The 15,537-nt window shown below is 47.8% G+C and overlaps 1 protein-coding gene across 1 annotated transcript in view; it reads left to right on the forward strand.

Moving 5' to 3' along the window:
* Positions 1–15,537, forward strand: part of ADCY3 (adenylate cyclase 3) — a 106,060-nt gene that overhangs the window by 27,280 nt on the left and 63,243 nt on the right. The window contains exon 3 of the mRNA XM_083604961.1: positions 335–484. Coding sequence (XP_083461087.1) covers positions 335–484 — 150 coding nt within the window. The remainder of the gene's footprint in view (positions 1–334; positions 485–15,537) is intronic.

A 15,537-nucleotide genomic window follows, 5' to 3' on the forward strand; every position in this document is an offset into this window, starting at 1 on the left:
ATTAACTAAAAATTTAAGTGCAGATGAAAATAAAGAACTCCAACAACTGATGGGTTTAGAAATTAAAAATAAGTTAAAATATTTAGGGATCTGGTTATCAAAAAAGAGTATTAATTTATATGAAGACTACCAACTCCTATCTGGGGCTGAAAGGAGTTGTGGTCCAAACATCTGGAGGGCTGCAGTGCAGTACTGACCAATGGTGACCTCTTATGCATAGGTGCGACAGGAGCCTGGTTGCTCTCGTCTTCCATACCTGCCTCTCCTGGAGCAAAGAAATGGTCTCCCATCTTCTGCAGATTGACTTACCACCTCTCTCTTTCTCACGTTCAAGATCTTGTCCAATGTTGCCATCTACCTGTGTACCATCTGTGTGGGCATCATGTCGTACTACATGGCCGATCGTAAGCACCGCAAAGCCTTCCTGGAAGCTCGTCAGTCTCTGGAGGTCAAGCTCAACCTTGAGGAGCAAAGTCAGCAGCAGGTAAGAGATGAATTGCTCCAACAGTAACCAACATTATCTCCCTGTGTCACATCTGCATGAACAGTTGAGCTGGATACCCAGGGAGAACATGTCTACTCTTGGTGGTTCTTTGGTTTCTAGTGGTTGGTGGAGTCTATGTCCAATAGACATCTTTCCTTGCTGCTCCTCTCCAGGGATGGGCTATGGCTCAGTAGTTTTGGATCTGAGGTGAGACACTCACATAGCAGAAGTTGCCCCCAGTTCCAGCTTAAGGCACTCTGGGAGGCTCCCAACAGATGATTAAAAACACGATAAAACATCAAACATTAAAAACTTCCCTAAACAGGGCTGCCTTCAGATGTCTTCTAAAAGTCAGATACAGTGGAAACATGAGCAGAACGCAACCCGCATCTGCGCAGGTTGCGATTCACCGCTTCTGCGCATGCGCGTGACGTCATTTTGAGCGTCTGCGCATGCACGAGCGGCGAAACCCGGAAGTAACCCTTTCCGGTACTTCCGGGTCACCACGGGACACAACCTGAAAAGATTTAACCTGAAGCAAATGTAACAAGAGGTATGACTGTAGTTGTTTATTTCCTTGACATCTGATGGGAGGGCATTCCGCAGGGCGGGTGCCACTACCAAGAAGGCCCTCTGCCTGGTTCCCTGTAACCTCACTTCTCACAGGAAGGGAACCTCCAGAAGGCCTTCGGCATTGGACCTCAGTATCCAGGCTGAATGATGGGGGTGGAGACGCTCCTTCAGGTCTACTGGGCCGAGGCCGTTTAGGATTTAAAAGTCAGCACCAACACTTTGAATTGTGCTCGGAAACGTACTGGGAGTCAATGAGGGTCTTTCAGGACCAGTGTTATATGGTGGCCACTCCCAGTCACCAGTCTAGCTGCCGCATTCTGGATTAATTGTAGTTTCTGGGTCACCTTCAAAGGTAGCCCCACGGAGAGCGCATTGCAGTAGTCCAAGCAGGAGATAACTAGAGCATGCACCACTTTGGCGAGACAGTCTGCGGGCAGGTAGGGTCTCAGCCTGCATACCAGATGGAGCTGGTAGACAGCTGCCTTGGACACAGAATTAACCTGTGCCTAGTTGCTCGACTAGATTGCCTGATCCAGCAGCCAGGTTTTTAGTGGGCTCTTACGTTCGCCTCCTCCAAAGAACTTGAAAGTGGCTTACATTATGGATCTCAAGCATCGAAGGCTGTGACAGTCCAGAACATCTGCAAGGGAGCAGGTTGAGGGAGGTTTGTTTGCAACAACTGTGTCATGTGCAGAGGGGAAAGGTGCGCTCACACACCATTCCTGGGTGCTTTGGGAAGGGGGCTAAGAATAGACCTGCCGGTCTTTTTATAGATGCGGCTGCATCTAATTCACAGCTGCCGGCCCCCTGTCAACAGCTCCTGCTGTCTGTCCAACACCAAGGCGGCTCCTAACGCCTTCCAGACCCGCGTCACCAAAGTGCTATTGATGTCAAGCCGGAGCTGCGGGTTCATGGGGAGATAAACTTTTGCAGGCGTCAGAGAGTGCTCGGCTGGGTCTTTGAAGAGATATTTATGCATTACTATGAGAGAGACAGACAGCATATCACCAGCCCAAGGCTTGTGCTGTATGACTGATAAGCAGAGACGGGGTCCCCTGTGAGGGGTAAAAGATAGAGAGAGAGAAAAAACTCAATGGAAGTGGAAAGGAACACGGAAAGTTTTTGAGATGTTGACAAATTCTTTTAAGCAGAAACTTGACCTCTGCTCTGCATTCTTGTGCATGTCCCTCTTCCTTTTATGCATCAGGACAGTTAGCGAATGGCACCAGTTTTGCATAAGACACCGATATTTATTTTCCCCACCCTTCAGCTCTAAAAGAGTTCTGACCTGAACAAATTCAACTTTGGAAGTAGAGTGGTACCTTGGAAGTCGAATGCAATCCATTCCAGAGGTCTGTTCGAATTCCAAAACCAAGGTGCGGCTTCCGATTGGCTGCAGGAACCTCCTGCAGCCAATCGGAAGTCGCAGAAGTCGTGTCGCACATTCGGGTTCCAAAGAACATTTGAAAACTGGAACACTCACTTCTGGGGTTGCGGCTTTCGCGAGCCAAAATGCTCAACTCGCAAGGTGTTTGGGATCCAAGGTGCACGTGTTCTTAACATGTGGCTGCTAATTGGATACCAAGATTTTAAAATTTTTATTTCATAAAATTTATACTCTGCTTGGTTGTGAAGAACCTCAAAGCGGTTTACGAAAAGATGGAATTGAGAAAGAATTACATCCCTGCTTTAAAACGCACAAAAGTTAAAATGCTAAAACGGAATAAAATGACTTCAGCTTTCTAAGAATCTGGGAAGGCTTGCCTAAACAAGAATGTTTTTAGCAGGTCCTGAGAAGAGAATAGTGAAGGCGCCAGCTTGATTTAACAGGCAGGGAGTTCCACAGTGCAGGTTAAAGGTAAAGGTAAAGGTAAAGGTAAAGGGACCCCTGACCGTTAGGTCCAGTCGTGGCCGACTCTGGGGTTGCGGCGCTCATCTCACTTTATTGGCCGAGGGAGCCGGCGTACAGCTTCCGGGTCATGTAGCCAGCATGACCAAGCCGCTTCTGGCGAACCAGAGCAGCACACAGAAACGCCGTTTACCTTCCCGCCAGAGCAGTACCTATTTATCTACTTGCACTTTGACGTGCTTTTGAACTGCTAGGTTGGCAGGAGCAGGGACCGAGCAACGGGAGCTCACCCCGTCGCGTGGCGCTGTGGGTTAAACCACAGTGCAGGTGATGCCACACTAAATGACCAAGTTCTTACAAACGCGGAACGGGTATCGTAGAATTGTAGAGTTGGAAGGAACCTGTAGAAGTATATATAGGATATAGGAACAGGATCAGAAACTTAGCTTGTGCAGTGCTTAGCTTTGAAAGTGCTCTATAATTAGTCCACTTTTAAAGCTTTGTTTTAATAACATTTTGTGAGAGTTACAACCAGTAGAATGCATCACTTTGAACTGGGACTTTGAGTGAACATTTTGGAAGGGTTTTTTTTTATTAAAAAAAACCACATTGGTGCATGTTTATACTATTCTTCCCTCTTGAAACATGTACGCATTTTGTGCTTCTATACTTAGGTTCCATCTTTTAACCATATTTGGGTAGCTTTCTCCTAAACCTTACTAAACCGGGACATGGTTTGTTGCTTATAAAAGGCTTTACGGAGGAAAAGTTCCCAGTGGGCTGAATCCTTGTTGTTTGGGCACTGAAGCCTCGCTTTCGTCTGTAGATCTGTCTGGATTCTGGATAAATCACAGCCTTGCAAATGTTCCTTTCTCAGACCTTGTTTGTTCATTATTGCTGGGGAGAAAACAACTCGCTGCTTTAAAAGCACTGTGGTGAAGTCAGGTTCAAACAGCACTGAAAAAAATAAACTGAAACCTTCCTGTCACTATCTTCCTCAACCCAGCTAGCATTGAGTTTGTTTGCTCTAAACACTCCTAATCTGCCTTTTCAGCTCAGAGAATTTTCAAGGCAACTTCCAGCAATGAAGACAAACAATGATAGCCAAGATAGCTCATAAAATATAATTACCGAAAAAAATATAGCCAATAAAACAGCGCATTTCATAGCCACAGTGGCAATAAAAAGAACCCGAGAGATATTATTCACGGAGAGCTTGGGCAAATTAAGCATTTTTGACTCGGTGTCTAAAATGCAGTGATATATATCGTGGAAACCGCAGGAGAGGAGAATGAAATTGTGTTCAGATTCTGCATGTGGGTTCCCCACAACAGGCACCCGGTTGCCCATTGTTAGAACAATATGCTGGTCTAGACAGCCTGATCAATCAGGGCTCTTTAGGTTCTTACCACTTGGCTCCTCTGCAAATTTTTAGTTTATTTGCAGTGCTTATCTGTCTCTAGCAAGGTCTTGATGTCTTCATCTTAGCACAGCTTCCTCCTGCGGCTGTAGGCCTGGAAAGGAGGGAAGCTGTCACCATTCGAAATTCGTCAGGCGCGAATTCCCTAGAGCTGTACACTAGACTTCTGTGGATGCAGCCTAGAATAAGGTTACCAGATGTCCCGGGGACAGTCCTCAGATTTCCAAATCAGTCCCCTGACAAAATCCTATCATTCCTACTGAAGTTGAAAGATGTCCCCGGATTCATTGAAAAAAATCTGGTAACCTTAGCCTAGAATAGCATTCACTTTTTTGCATAATAATAATAATAATAATAATAATAATTTATTATTTATACCAGCACTTCCAACCAAATATTAAATACAATACAGCATCAGAAATTAAAAACTTCCCTGAACAGGGCCACCTTCAGTTGTCTTTTAAAAGTAAAATAGTTGTTTATTGCCTTTGACATATGACGGGAGGGCGTTCAACAGGGCAGGTGCCACTACGGAGCAGGCCCTCTGCCTGGTTCCCTGTAACCTCACTTCTTGCAATGAGGGAACCGCCAGAAGGCCCTCGGCGCTGGACCTCAATGTCCCGGCTGAACGATGGGGATGGAGACGCTCCTTCAGGTATACAGGACTGAGGCCGTTTAGGGCTTTAAAGGTCAGCACCAACACTTTGAATTGTGCTCAGAAACATACTCCATCACACAGATGCAGCCTGAAGATGAGGAGGACGATGCAAGCAACCCTCTATACATGTTACGTTGCTCGTTCTGGGAAAATGGCGGGGTTACCTTGACAAGGCTCCTCTACGTTTGTATGGCAGGCAGAAAAACCGGGGCTGATTTTCCTAGGATGAATAATAGATTTGTGGAGTTGGTTCATCTAGTCCAAATCCCTGTAATCAGTGTTCGAAATTCTCCAGGCACGTTTAGCACCTGGCTTTTGGCCGCTTGTTACCAAGTGAAGATGCCCGGGTGCCAGGATTGGCACCTGATGTCTCCATCATCTGGAGGTACATGCCTGGGAGTCATTGGATCTTGACCGTTTTCACACACTAGCAACACCTCCTGTAGAATTGTACCTGCTATGTTTTATCTGCACAATCAGAACAAATTTCAGGAACCCAAAAGTCGCTTTGGAAAATACGACCTTCGAGCCATCTGGCCCAACAATGGCCGCTAGGCGTTCCGTTTCGGCGGCTGTAACCCTGGTTTAAGGAGCCATTTGGCACCTAGTTTATATATCTGAGTTTCTTGTTAAGATAATTATAGGATAGAAAACAGAGGAAGATGGAAAGGAGTTGCTGAAATAATTAATAGAAGTGGAATACAAAAAGGGAGGTGTGAGGAGGTCGCTGAAATAAGTGAATGAAAGATAAGATATTGAAATTGTTTGGTGTGTTTTAAATTGTTTTTATTTTGTTCTGTTAGTTTAATGTGTTAGTGTTATGTAGTGTTTTTATGTTATATTATGTAGTGTTTTTGTATTGTACTGTATTGTTTATTTTGTTTCGTTTAAATTGTTGGAAAAGTAATAAATATTATTTTTTTAAAAATATATATATATCTGAGTTTCTAACGCACTGGGAACTGCCTCCCCAGTCAATGCCCCACCATAAAAGCAATTGCAGTGGCTTTCCTGGAGAAGAGTGTCTTTGCCCAAATCCCAAACGGTCCATGTTTCCCTGTGGCCAAATTATAGAGAGCATAGGAAGCTATACTGACACTGACCCCTCAGCCCATTTACCTGACTGTTTCCATCGTCTGGCGGTTCCTGTTTGGGGTTTCAGGCGGGGGGAGCCTTTTCCCCTCCCTACCTGGAGACTCCTGCCTAAAGCTGGGGAGCAGCTGCCAGCCCGTGGAGACAGTACTGAGCTAAATGGACCAATGTTCCCACATGGAGGAGGTTAAAGTCACCTGGTGGAATTGATGACCTAGCCCATTCACGGGTGGCGCTGTGGGTTAAACCACAGAGCCTAGGACTTGCCGATCAGAAGGTCGGCGGTTCGAATCCCCGCGACGGAGTGAGCTCCCGTTGCTCGGTCCCTGCTCCTGCCAACCTAGCAGTTCAAAAGCACGTCAAAGAGCAAGTAGATAAATAGGTACCGCTCCGGCGGGAAGGTAAACATCGTTTCCGTGCGCTGCTCTGGTTCGCCAGAAGCGGCTTAGTCATGCTGGCCACAGGAACCTGTACGCTGGCTCCCTCGGCCAATAAAGCGAGATGAGCGCCACAACCCCAGAGTCGGTAATGACTGTACCTAATGGTCAGGGGTCCCTTTACCTTTACCTTTACCTTTACCATTCATCCATCCCAAATGCGGGCTAACCCAGTTAAACAATTGGGTTTTCTTTTCACCACACAGCCTTTTCTGGGTGTTTGGAGTGGCCTGTCTGTAAGAGACAGACCCTTTGCAACGGTTCCCGGGTGTTTGTGTGTGTGTGTGATGGAGCTTCTGCTCTGCAGTTTAGGATTTGCGTCCCCGCAGCTTCCTGTTGCTCTCGGCTGGAAGGATTTCTCCTTGTTTATACTATTATAGATTGCCTGTTCTCGGAGAAATCAAGAGGGAGGCCCTGGTGACAGTCCAGTTCCCATAGCAACGCTCTCTCTGTATCTGCTGCCAGAGAGTAACCCCTGTAGGCTCTCGGTAAAAATCCACTTAATTAACCAAGTTATTTACATTCAGAGCAAATCCCAAAATAAAATCTGAACATGCCTTTTGAAATCTCTCTCTCTCTCTATCTGTGCGGATGAAACCATCCTTGCATAGAAATCATAGAATTGTCGAGTTAGAAGGGACCCCATGGGTCCATCTAGTCCAGCCCCCTCCAATGCAGGAACCTCAACAAGACCTCCTCTTTTCTTTTTGGGGTTGGTGTGTCTGTCTGTATTTATATCCTTGTTGCATTTGGCCCTCCAGGTAGCTCAAGGTGCTGGCTTGCACGGTTTTCTTCCTCCGCATTTTTTATCCTCACGACCACCCTGTGAGGTAGGCTGGGCTGTGAGGCAGTGAGCTGCCCGAGGTTGCCGAATGAGTTTCATGGCTGGGTGAGGATTTGAACCCTGGTCCTTCCAGGCTCTAGTGCAGTGCTCTAACCACTAAGCCACACTATCTTGCCTTCTGTTGTGGGGCAATCACCCTCTTCATTGACTTAAGAAAATTATACAGACAGCAAAATGAAGAAGCCTAAATTAACATTGCCTTCTACCAATAAGAAATAATAATAACTATTACAATAATGAAAATACCAAAAATACATTTACTTCCCCTTTTGAACTTCCATTCTGGTTACCATCATCAAATATCCTTTATTAGGCATAGCAAACCACACATTATCAAACAGACACCATATACAAATTGTGCAAAATATGAGCTCAGCATAACAAGGTTTGTCCCAGTCAGATCTTTAACTCCAGAGGAAATCATATTCTGGTTACAATATATTACTATTCTGTAAGAATCTATTATATCTTTTGCTGTCGCATATATTATTTTATTTCCCAAATTCAACCTAACCCTCCCCTCCTCCCCGCTGCTTCTCTTCACCTGTGTGAGATCTTTCCATCATAATATTTTTTTCTAGTTGCTTTAATAAAATAGAAGAACATGAAAATTGTTAAATTATAATTACTTCTTTTGTCCTTACACGCTTAACAATTGCCTATTAAGAGTTCTGCTTTAACACCATATTTCTTCATGTATTCCCCTATGCATTCCCATTCTGTATAGAATTTTTGATTGGAGCAGCCCCGGACGGATGCAGCCATTTTTGCCATCTCGGCAAACTCACAAAACTTAACTTGCCATTCTCTCATTTGTGGTCCTTTTTCTGTTTTCCAATATTTTGCCATAAGTATTCTTGCGGCTGCGGTGATATACAAAAATATATTCCTTTTCTCCTTGGGTATGTCGTTTGTTTTCTCTGGCTCCAGCGCGTCTGAAGCCAGGAGTACACGACATTAGCCACAGTCCATTGGTACCCTGCAGTTTCTCAAGAAATGTTGCTGTACAGATGCTGTCTTCACCGGATAGGAGTTTGGGGTGGGGAGCTTTCAATGCGCCAGGAAACAGGTAATGGGCATGAGGTGAGGACAGTCCCTTTACCTTTACTTTACTACTTTACTTTACTCTCCACCAGCCCTCCTATGTTAGCCAAGGAATAGACAAGCTGCAAAAATAATAATAATGAAGCAGTTGCCCCATTGTAAATTCACAAAGAAACACAGGTTGGGCTGCAGTAGTTAAATCTTGAAGTCATCACATTGCAACCTTTGCTATTTAGTAAAGTAAAGGTAAAGGGACCTCTGACCGTTAGGTCCAGTCATGGCCGACCCTGGGGTTGTGGCGCTCATCTCGCTTTACTGGCCGAAGGAGCCGGCGTACATCTTCCGGGTCATGTGGCCAGCATGACAAAGCCGCTTCTGGCGAACCAGAGCAGGGCACGGAAACGCCATTTACCTTCCAGCCAGAGTGGTACCTATTTATCTACTTGCACTTTGACGTGCTTTTGAACTGCTAGGTTGGCAGGAGCTGGGACCGAGCAACGGGAGCTCACCCTGTCGCGGGGATTCAAACCGCCAACCTTCTGATCGGCAAGTCCTAGGCTCTGTGGTTTAACCCATAGCGCCACCCGCGTCCCTTCTAAAATTGGTATTTTGCCTTTATTTGAAGCCCAGACGACTTAAACAAAAAAACCAAAAAATGTGAGTTTACAAACAGTTAAAATTGTTAGTAGGATTGGAATATCACTTGTAGTTTAAGGTTGATTCTGGACATAATGGGTTTGGATTGTCATAGAAGATGGGGGAGGAAATGATTAATAATGGGGCACACAAAGGGAAGGATGGCAGTCTGGGAGATTCCTTGGGATCTTGTTTGTATGATTTATGTTTGCTATATCTCTGTAAAAAATTAAGTTGAAAAACCAATATTTTTTTTTTAAAAAAAGCGAGTTTCCAGTGTTAACGGAAACGCAGAGGGCTCTCTTGGACGAAATGAAGACACCAACCAGAGCAAAATCAGAGCAAAACAGCAGCCAGTAGGCTTGGTCTTTATTAGCAAAGACTGTCGCGACAGGGCCCCCACCGCCCACGAGGTGAAGCAAGATGGAAGCCCCGAACAAAAGGAGACCTTCACTTTTATTACTTGCTAATCCCCTTGGATACACCCTCAAATTACATCATATTTACATCATGATTACATAGAGAACAGGAGGAGTCAAGGGAGGAGTCGGGCAGGTAACTCGAGCATCTTCACACCTGGCGAATGCCCCCGTCCCCCTTACTAGTGGAGAAACAAAGGGAAGGGGCGCCGCTTCCTGCCCCCTGGAGGGAACCCGGTCATAGTCCTTTTGTTTTGACCGAAGCTGAATACACGATCATATGCAGGCTATTGTGTCTTCCGTCGGTTGGCCGTCTAAGCCCATCAAGCCGGCTATCAAGGTGTTCAGGTCATCCGGGTGGAGCGCTGTGTACGTGCCCGCTCGGTCGGGGGATTATGGCTGGTTGGTATCAAGCCACCCCCCTTTGATAGTCCTTGTGATTTGGAGCCGAATAAAAGTGGTCCGATGAAAATCCGAGGTACCGTTGATTTTTGGTGAATTTCCGAAAAAAGGGTTGTTGAAGTTCAAAGCACTTCCCAAGTTTAGATACAATGTAGCAACATTTGATTAGATCAGTCACGGTCAATTGAGTCCGGAAACATTGTATTAGTGAGCTGTCAAAGTAGGGAAGCGGTGGATGCCGGCTGCAGTACCAGCGTAGCCGCCACTAGGGGCGCTGTTCGCTAACGCTGATTGGTCGAGACGGCAGCCGGCTGACCTCGAGTTCGTTCGCCCGGTCTACTGAGGGGAAATGCATGAAGGAAAATCGGGATTCTATAGAGTTTTGTCAAAATAGCGCTTCCTTATTTACGGAAGGCTTTGTTTAAGGAAGACAACCCTCTAAAGGGACGTCTCCTGGATGGGGATAGGTGTGTGTGTGTGCGTGTGGTGCTTGTGCATTACAGGTGAGCGTGTGGAAAAGACAGGGGGGGGGTTTCCGGCCACAGTTCCCCCCTTCGGAGATAAGATTGCGAAGGTGCAAGACCGCGCAATCCTTCTCTCCGCACAAATCAATAAAAGTCTGACAAATCATACCTAGGACTTAGGCTCTGCGTGTTCTTCAGGGGTCCCATTTCGATGAGGGTTGATGAGGTCCTTGGGGCAGGCATGGATGTTCGCGGACGGAGAGCTGAAGCGCAAGAGCCGCAGTTTTGACAGCACATCGGGAAGCAGTGAATGGCGCAGCAAAAAACAGCAATGCAGATGGTAACAGTGATCAGAATCAGGAGTCCGTTTCCCATGAGTTGTTTTATCCACGCGGACCCCGGCAGCCAATTCCAGAACTGAGCATCCGACAGTCCCTCATGCTGAATGTCCTTAAGTTCATCTGTTAGTTTGTGAATATTGTTGAGATGTCCAGTAATATTTAGGGTTTGATCGGAGATGTATGTGCAGCATTCGGTTCCCACAAGGGCACATACTCCTCCGGTCGAAGCAAGAACATAGTCCAAAGCCAAGCGGTTCTGAATCGCCGTTTGTCTGACCTCTGTTAATTCCGTTAGGATAGATTGGGTGGCAGCATTTGACTCTTCCATAAAATTTAGGAGAATGTCCGTTAGCTTGAGAATGTCAACATGGTTGGAACCAGCCCCGTAGGCGGGAAAAAGGGCCCGGCCATAAGTTTCTCCATTGGCTGTCACGTCGGAGAGCTTCGACAAGTCCTTAGCCCTTTTGTTTCGCCTTCTTCCGGGAGGGAGATCGCGGGTGACTCGGATCCCAGGCAAGATCAGTCCGAGGTAGCAAGTTCCTCGGGAATGGGGGCTGGCCCATACATAGCCACGGTGGCCACATACCCAGAACAACCCTTGCAGGCACGAGTCTATACGACCGGTAAGGAAGGTGCGAAAGAAGCATTGGGAGACGGGGGAGGGGTCCCAGGAGTCGGGCAAACTCATAACGCGCCTCCACGCAGACAGCAGGCTGGGATGGGTGGAGGGGTTGCCTTGTTGCCATAGGGTGATTCTGCCAGTTAAAGTAATATCAATGGTGTACTTACAGGTGCTCTCACCAATGACTTTGTCTTCGCCGCTGAACTTCCGGCAGAGGTCGCCTTTAGTGGGTCCGTTGAGGTAGATGTACTGGTGGGTCAGATTCACAGCGGTCAGGTTCCAAGACCGTACGTCCGCGGAGAGATGTTGTTGCAGAGTAAGGGGTATTCCGAGGAATGGTATGCCACTGTGGAGGTGTGCGGGGGCATTGGCACAGATCCAGCAATTGTCCATGGTTGTTTGTTTGGCAATTTGGGAGATTAGTTTTACGTAGGTATTTGAATGCCAGGTGGACAGAAGGTCATTATGGGTGGTGGGGTTTTCAGATATTGACAGTTCCCCCCTTTGTCGAGGTGCGGTCCCAGCAGGGTGAAGTGGATCTTGTCGGAGCAAGTAGGTGAGGTTTGTGGTCAAACCTCCGCATCTTTGTGGCCCGGTGGTATCCCATTGAGCTGGTGGTGCAGTGGAGTGATGCCAGCCTTCAAGGTATGCCTTGCCGTCCCAGGTGGTAGCGGTGCCAATGTCCCAAATGCAACAATATCGTCGGAGACAGACTCCCTGTAAGGTGGTGTGACGGGGGGCAGTGTCGACTCTCTGGCAATAGAAGCCGTAGATTAGGTGGTCTGTGGGGTGATTTTTGTCAGTGTAGACCGACTCACCGCCACCATTGTCCAGAAGTGTCCAGTTAATTGTTTGTTGGGGTGTGCCGTCGGAAAAGGTTGTGTAAGAGCCATTGATGCAGTGGGCGCGGTACCACGGGCCATCTCGGGTGAGGATGAGTTTTCCGAGTGGCGTGTAGGAGGTAGAGCGAATAAAGAGTTCCCAGGATTGGTGTGTAGCAAGAGTCGGTAGTACGGAGTGTCGGAGAAGGGTGCGGGTCTCGGGTAGACAGAAGTCGAAGTCCCCCAAGCGATCCAATGTTCCGGCTTTCACCATGTCAATAATCCCGAAATGAAGATATTTGTATTGAGTTTGTAATCCAGGGCATGATGCATGTGAGGCGGTGGTGGGACGGGAAAGGGTGGTTGCGATGAGGATGGAGAAGAGGAAGAGTTTGGGTGCGTTGGTGTCCATAGCGTGTCAGCTGGTGAAGCTGTCAGACGGGGCTGTCAAATGGAGCTGTCAGATGGAGCTGTCAAATGGAGCTGTCAGATGAAGCTGTCAAATGGAGCTGTCAAATGGAGCTGTCAAATGGAGCTGTCAGATGAAGCTGTCAAATGGAGCTGTCAGATGGAGCTGTCAAATGGAGCTGTCAGATGGAGCTGTCAGATGGAGCTGTCAGATGAAGCTGTCAAATGGAGCTGTCAGATGGAGCTGTGGGGATTTTACGGAGTCGGAGGCGGATTGAAGGTTGCTCTGCGTTTTCTGTAGTCGTGATGAGTTCAGAAGACCAATGGGCGGGTGAAGTTGGTGGTTCGGGTCCGGTCTGTTGGGCCTGATTCGTGCCCCGATCAGGTCCGGTCTGTTGGGCCCGATTCGTGCCCCGATCAGGTCCGGTCTGTTGGGCCCGATTCGTGCCCCGATCAGGTCCGGTCTGTTGTTCCTCTGAGTCGGTATCGCCGTCCCCCGGTGTAGTTGGGGTGCAGTAGGGTGAGTCGTCCGTGGAAGGCTCGGGTGGCAACGCGGGCTTACAGCGGGTATGGTGTATCCAAGCTGTCTTTTCCGCTACCTTAACAGAAGTTGGGGTGGTTAAAAGTACTTGGTAGGGGCCCTCCCAGGTGGGCTGCAGGGGTACCTTTTGATAGGTTTTGGCTAGTATCCAGTCACCTGGCTGGTATGGGTGAACATTCTCATCCAGTGGGATGTTCTGGCTTGCAGCTGCATATTTGTGAAGAAGGGTTAGTTGCTTCTGGAGTTGCGTTACATATTTGGTTAGTTCAGATTCACCGACCTCCAATTCTGAGGTAGGGAATTGAGTGTTGTATACGGGAGAGGGTCTGCCAAACAGTAATTCATATGGTGATAGTTTAAGGCTACCGCGGGGGCATGCCCTTAAATTATGTAGGACTAAGGGAAGAGCATTTAACCATTTAATCCCTGTGTCCCTACAGAGTTTTCCTAATTGGGACTTTAGTTGCTGGTTCATTCTCTCCACCTGCCCGGAAGAAGGGGGGTGGTATGGGGTATGGAGCTTCCATTTTACTCCTAGAGCGGTGGCTACCTGTTGAATTATATCGGATGTGAAATGTGAACCCCTGTCGCTGTCTATATGTCTGGGGACACCGAACCTTGGTATTATTTCTTGTAATAGGATCTTTGCGACTATCTGGGCAGTTGTTCTGCGGGTAGGGAAGCACTCTACCCACCCTGTTAATTGATCGATGATGACCAGAGCGTGTTTGTAGCCGTGGCAGGGGGGTAGGTCTATGAAATCTACTTGGAGACTTTCGAAAGGGACGAAAGCCCATGGCCTGGCTCCCGGAGGGCACCTAGCGGCGTGTTTTGGGTTAAAGGCTTGGCAAGTGTGGCAATTTTTGACGGCAGCTTTAGCAGCCTGGGTGAGCCCAGGGGCATACCAACAGCGCTGCATTGTATCAATAAGTTTGTCTCTTCCCCAATGTGTACGTTGGTGTAATATTCTCAAATGCTTGGGTACCCACAATCTGGGCATTATGAGTCTCTTGTCTGGGAAATACCAAACTCCATTTTGTAAGTGGGCTCCTTGCTCTTCCCAACCTGTAATCTCTTCTGGGGTCGCTGTTTCGTACATCTCGGTAAAGTCTATATCTGATGGGACTTGGGGTCCTTGGAATTCGTTGTCTGTAGTGAGGGGTAGGAGGGCTGCTTCTTGCGCTGCCCGGTCGGCACATCGATTCCCTATGGAGACCTGGTCTCGCCCCTTAGTATGTGCTTTACAGTGGACTACCGCGATGGCTTCGGGTAGGTGTATGGAGTTCATAAGTCGCTGCACTAAGGGAGCGTGTGCAATTTGGGTACCGGCTGCCGTCAGGAAGCCTCTCTGTAGCCAGATTTGCCCAGTGGCATGCACTAATCCAAAACAATACTTTGAGTCTGTGTAGATATTGATTCGTTGCCCTGCGCCTAATTCACAAGCTCTGATTAGGGCGATAAGTTCGGCGGCCTGTGCGCTGTATTTTGGGTGCACAGGTCGTGCCTCTAGGGTCTCGCTGTCAGTCACTACAGCATATCCAGTTTTCCGCTCGCCATCTACAATCTTGGAGCTTCCGTCAGTGTATAAAATGAGGTCGGGATTGGGTAAGGGGAGGTAGTCGAGGTCTTCTCGTGGTTTCTCCATATGGCGGACTATTTGTGAGCAGTCGTGGTGCGGGGTACCATCGTCGGGAAGGGGCAAGAGGGTTGCGGGGTTAAGCGTGTTCACTCTCCTTATGGTTACGTTAGACGGGCTCAGGAGGATGGCCTCGTATTTGTTTAAGCGTTGTATGGTGAAGCGTTGACACCCTTGTAAGCTAAGGAGGGTGGCGACAGCATGGGGGACGTTGACGGTTAAGTTGTGCCCCAGAACAGTCTCCTGTGCTTTCTCTAGGAGCAGTGCCGCTGCTGCTACTGCTCTAAGGCAGCCCACATGCCCTAGTACAGTGGTGTCTAGCTGAAGGCTGTAGTAAGCGACGGGTCTGTTTTTTCCTTGAAAGGGTTGGGTAAGGACCCCGGAGGCTACCCCTTTGTTTTCGTGTACGTACAAGGAAAAGGGGAGCCTATAGTCTGGGAGTCCAAGGGCAGGTGAGGTCCTCAGTTCCCTTTTGATGGACTCAAAAGCCTCGAGTGCCTCTGCCGACCATCGAAGTTGGTCGGGGGAATCTTCGTGTGTCATTGCTGTAAGTGGCCGGGTGAATTCTCCATAGCGGGGAATCCATGCGCGGCAAAACCCACTCATTCCGATGAAGCCCCGAAGTTGTCTTTTAGTTTTTGGCAGGGGTAATTTTGTTATTGCCTCGATTCTGTCTGTGGTTAGAGCACGAGTGCCCTCTCCTAGGATGTGGCCAAGATATTTGACCTCCTTTTTGCAAAACTGTATCTTTTTTGGGGATACTTTGTGTCCCTTCTGTGCTAGTATGTTTAGGAGAGTTATAGTGTCGGTTTTGCAGGATTCGAAGTCTTGAGCACAGAGTAAGAT

This window comes from Podarcis filfolensis (genome assembly GCF_964270895.1).
Source record: "Podarcis filfolensis genome assembly, chromosome: 3".
NCBI lineage: Eukaryota > Metazoa > Chordata > Lepidosauria > Squamata > Lacertidae > Podarcis > Podarcis filfolensis.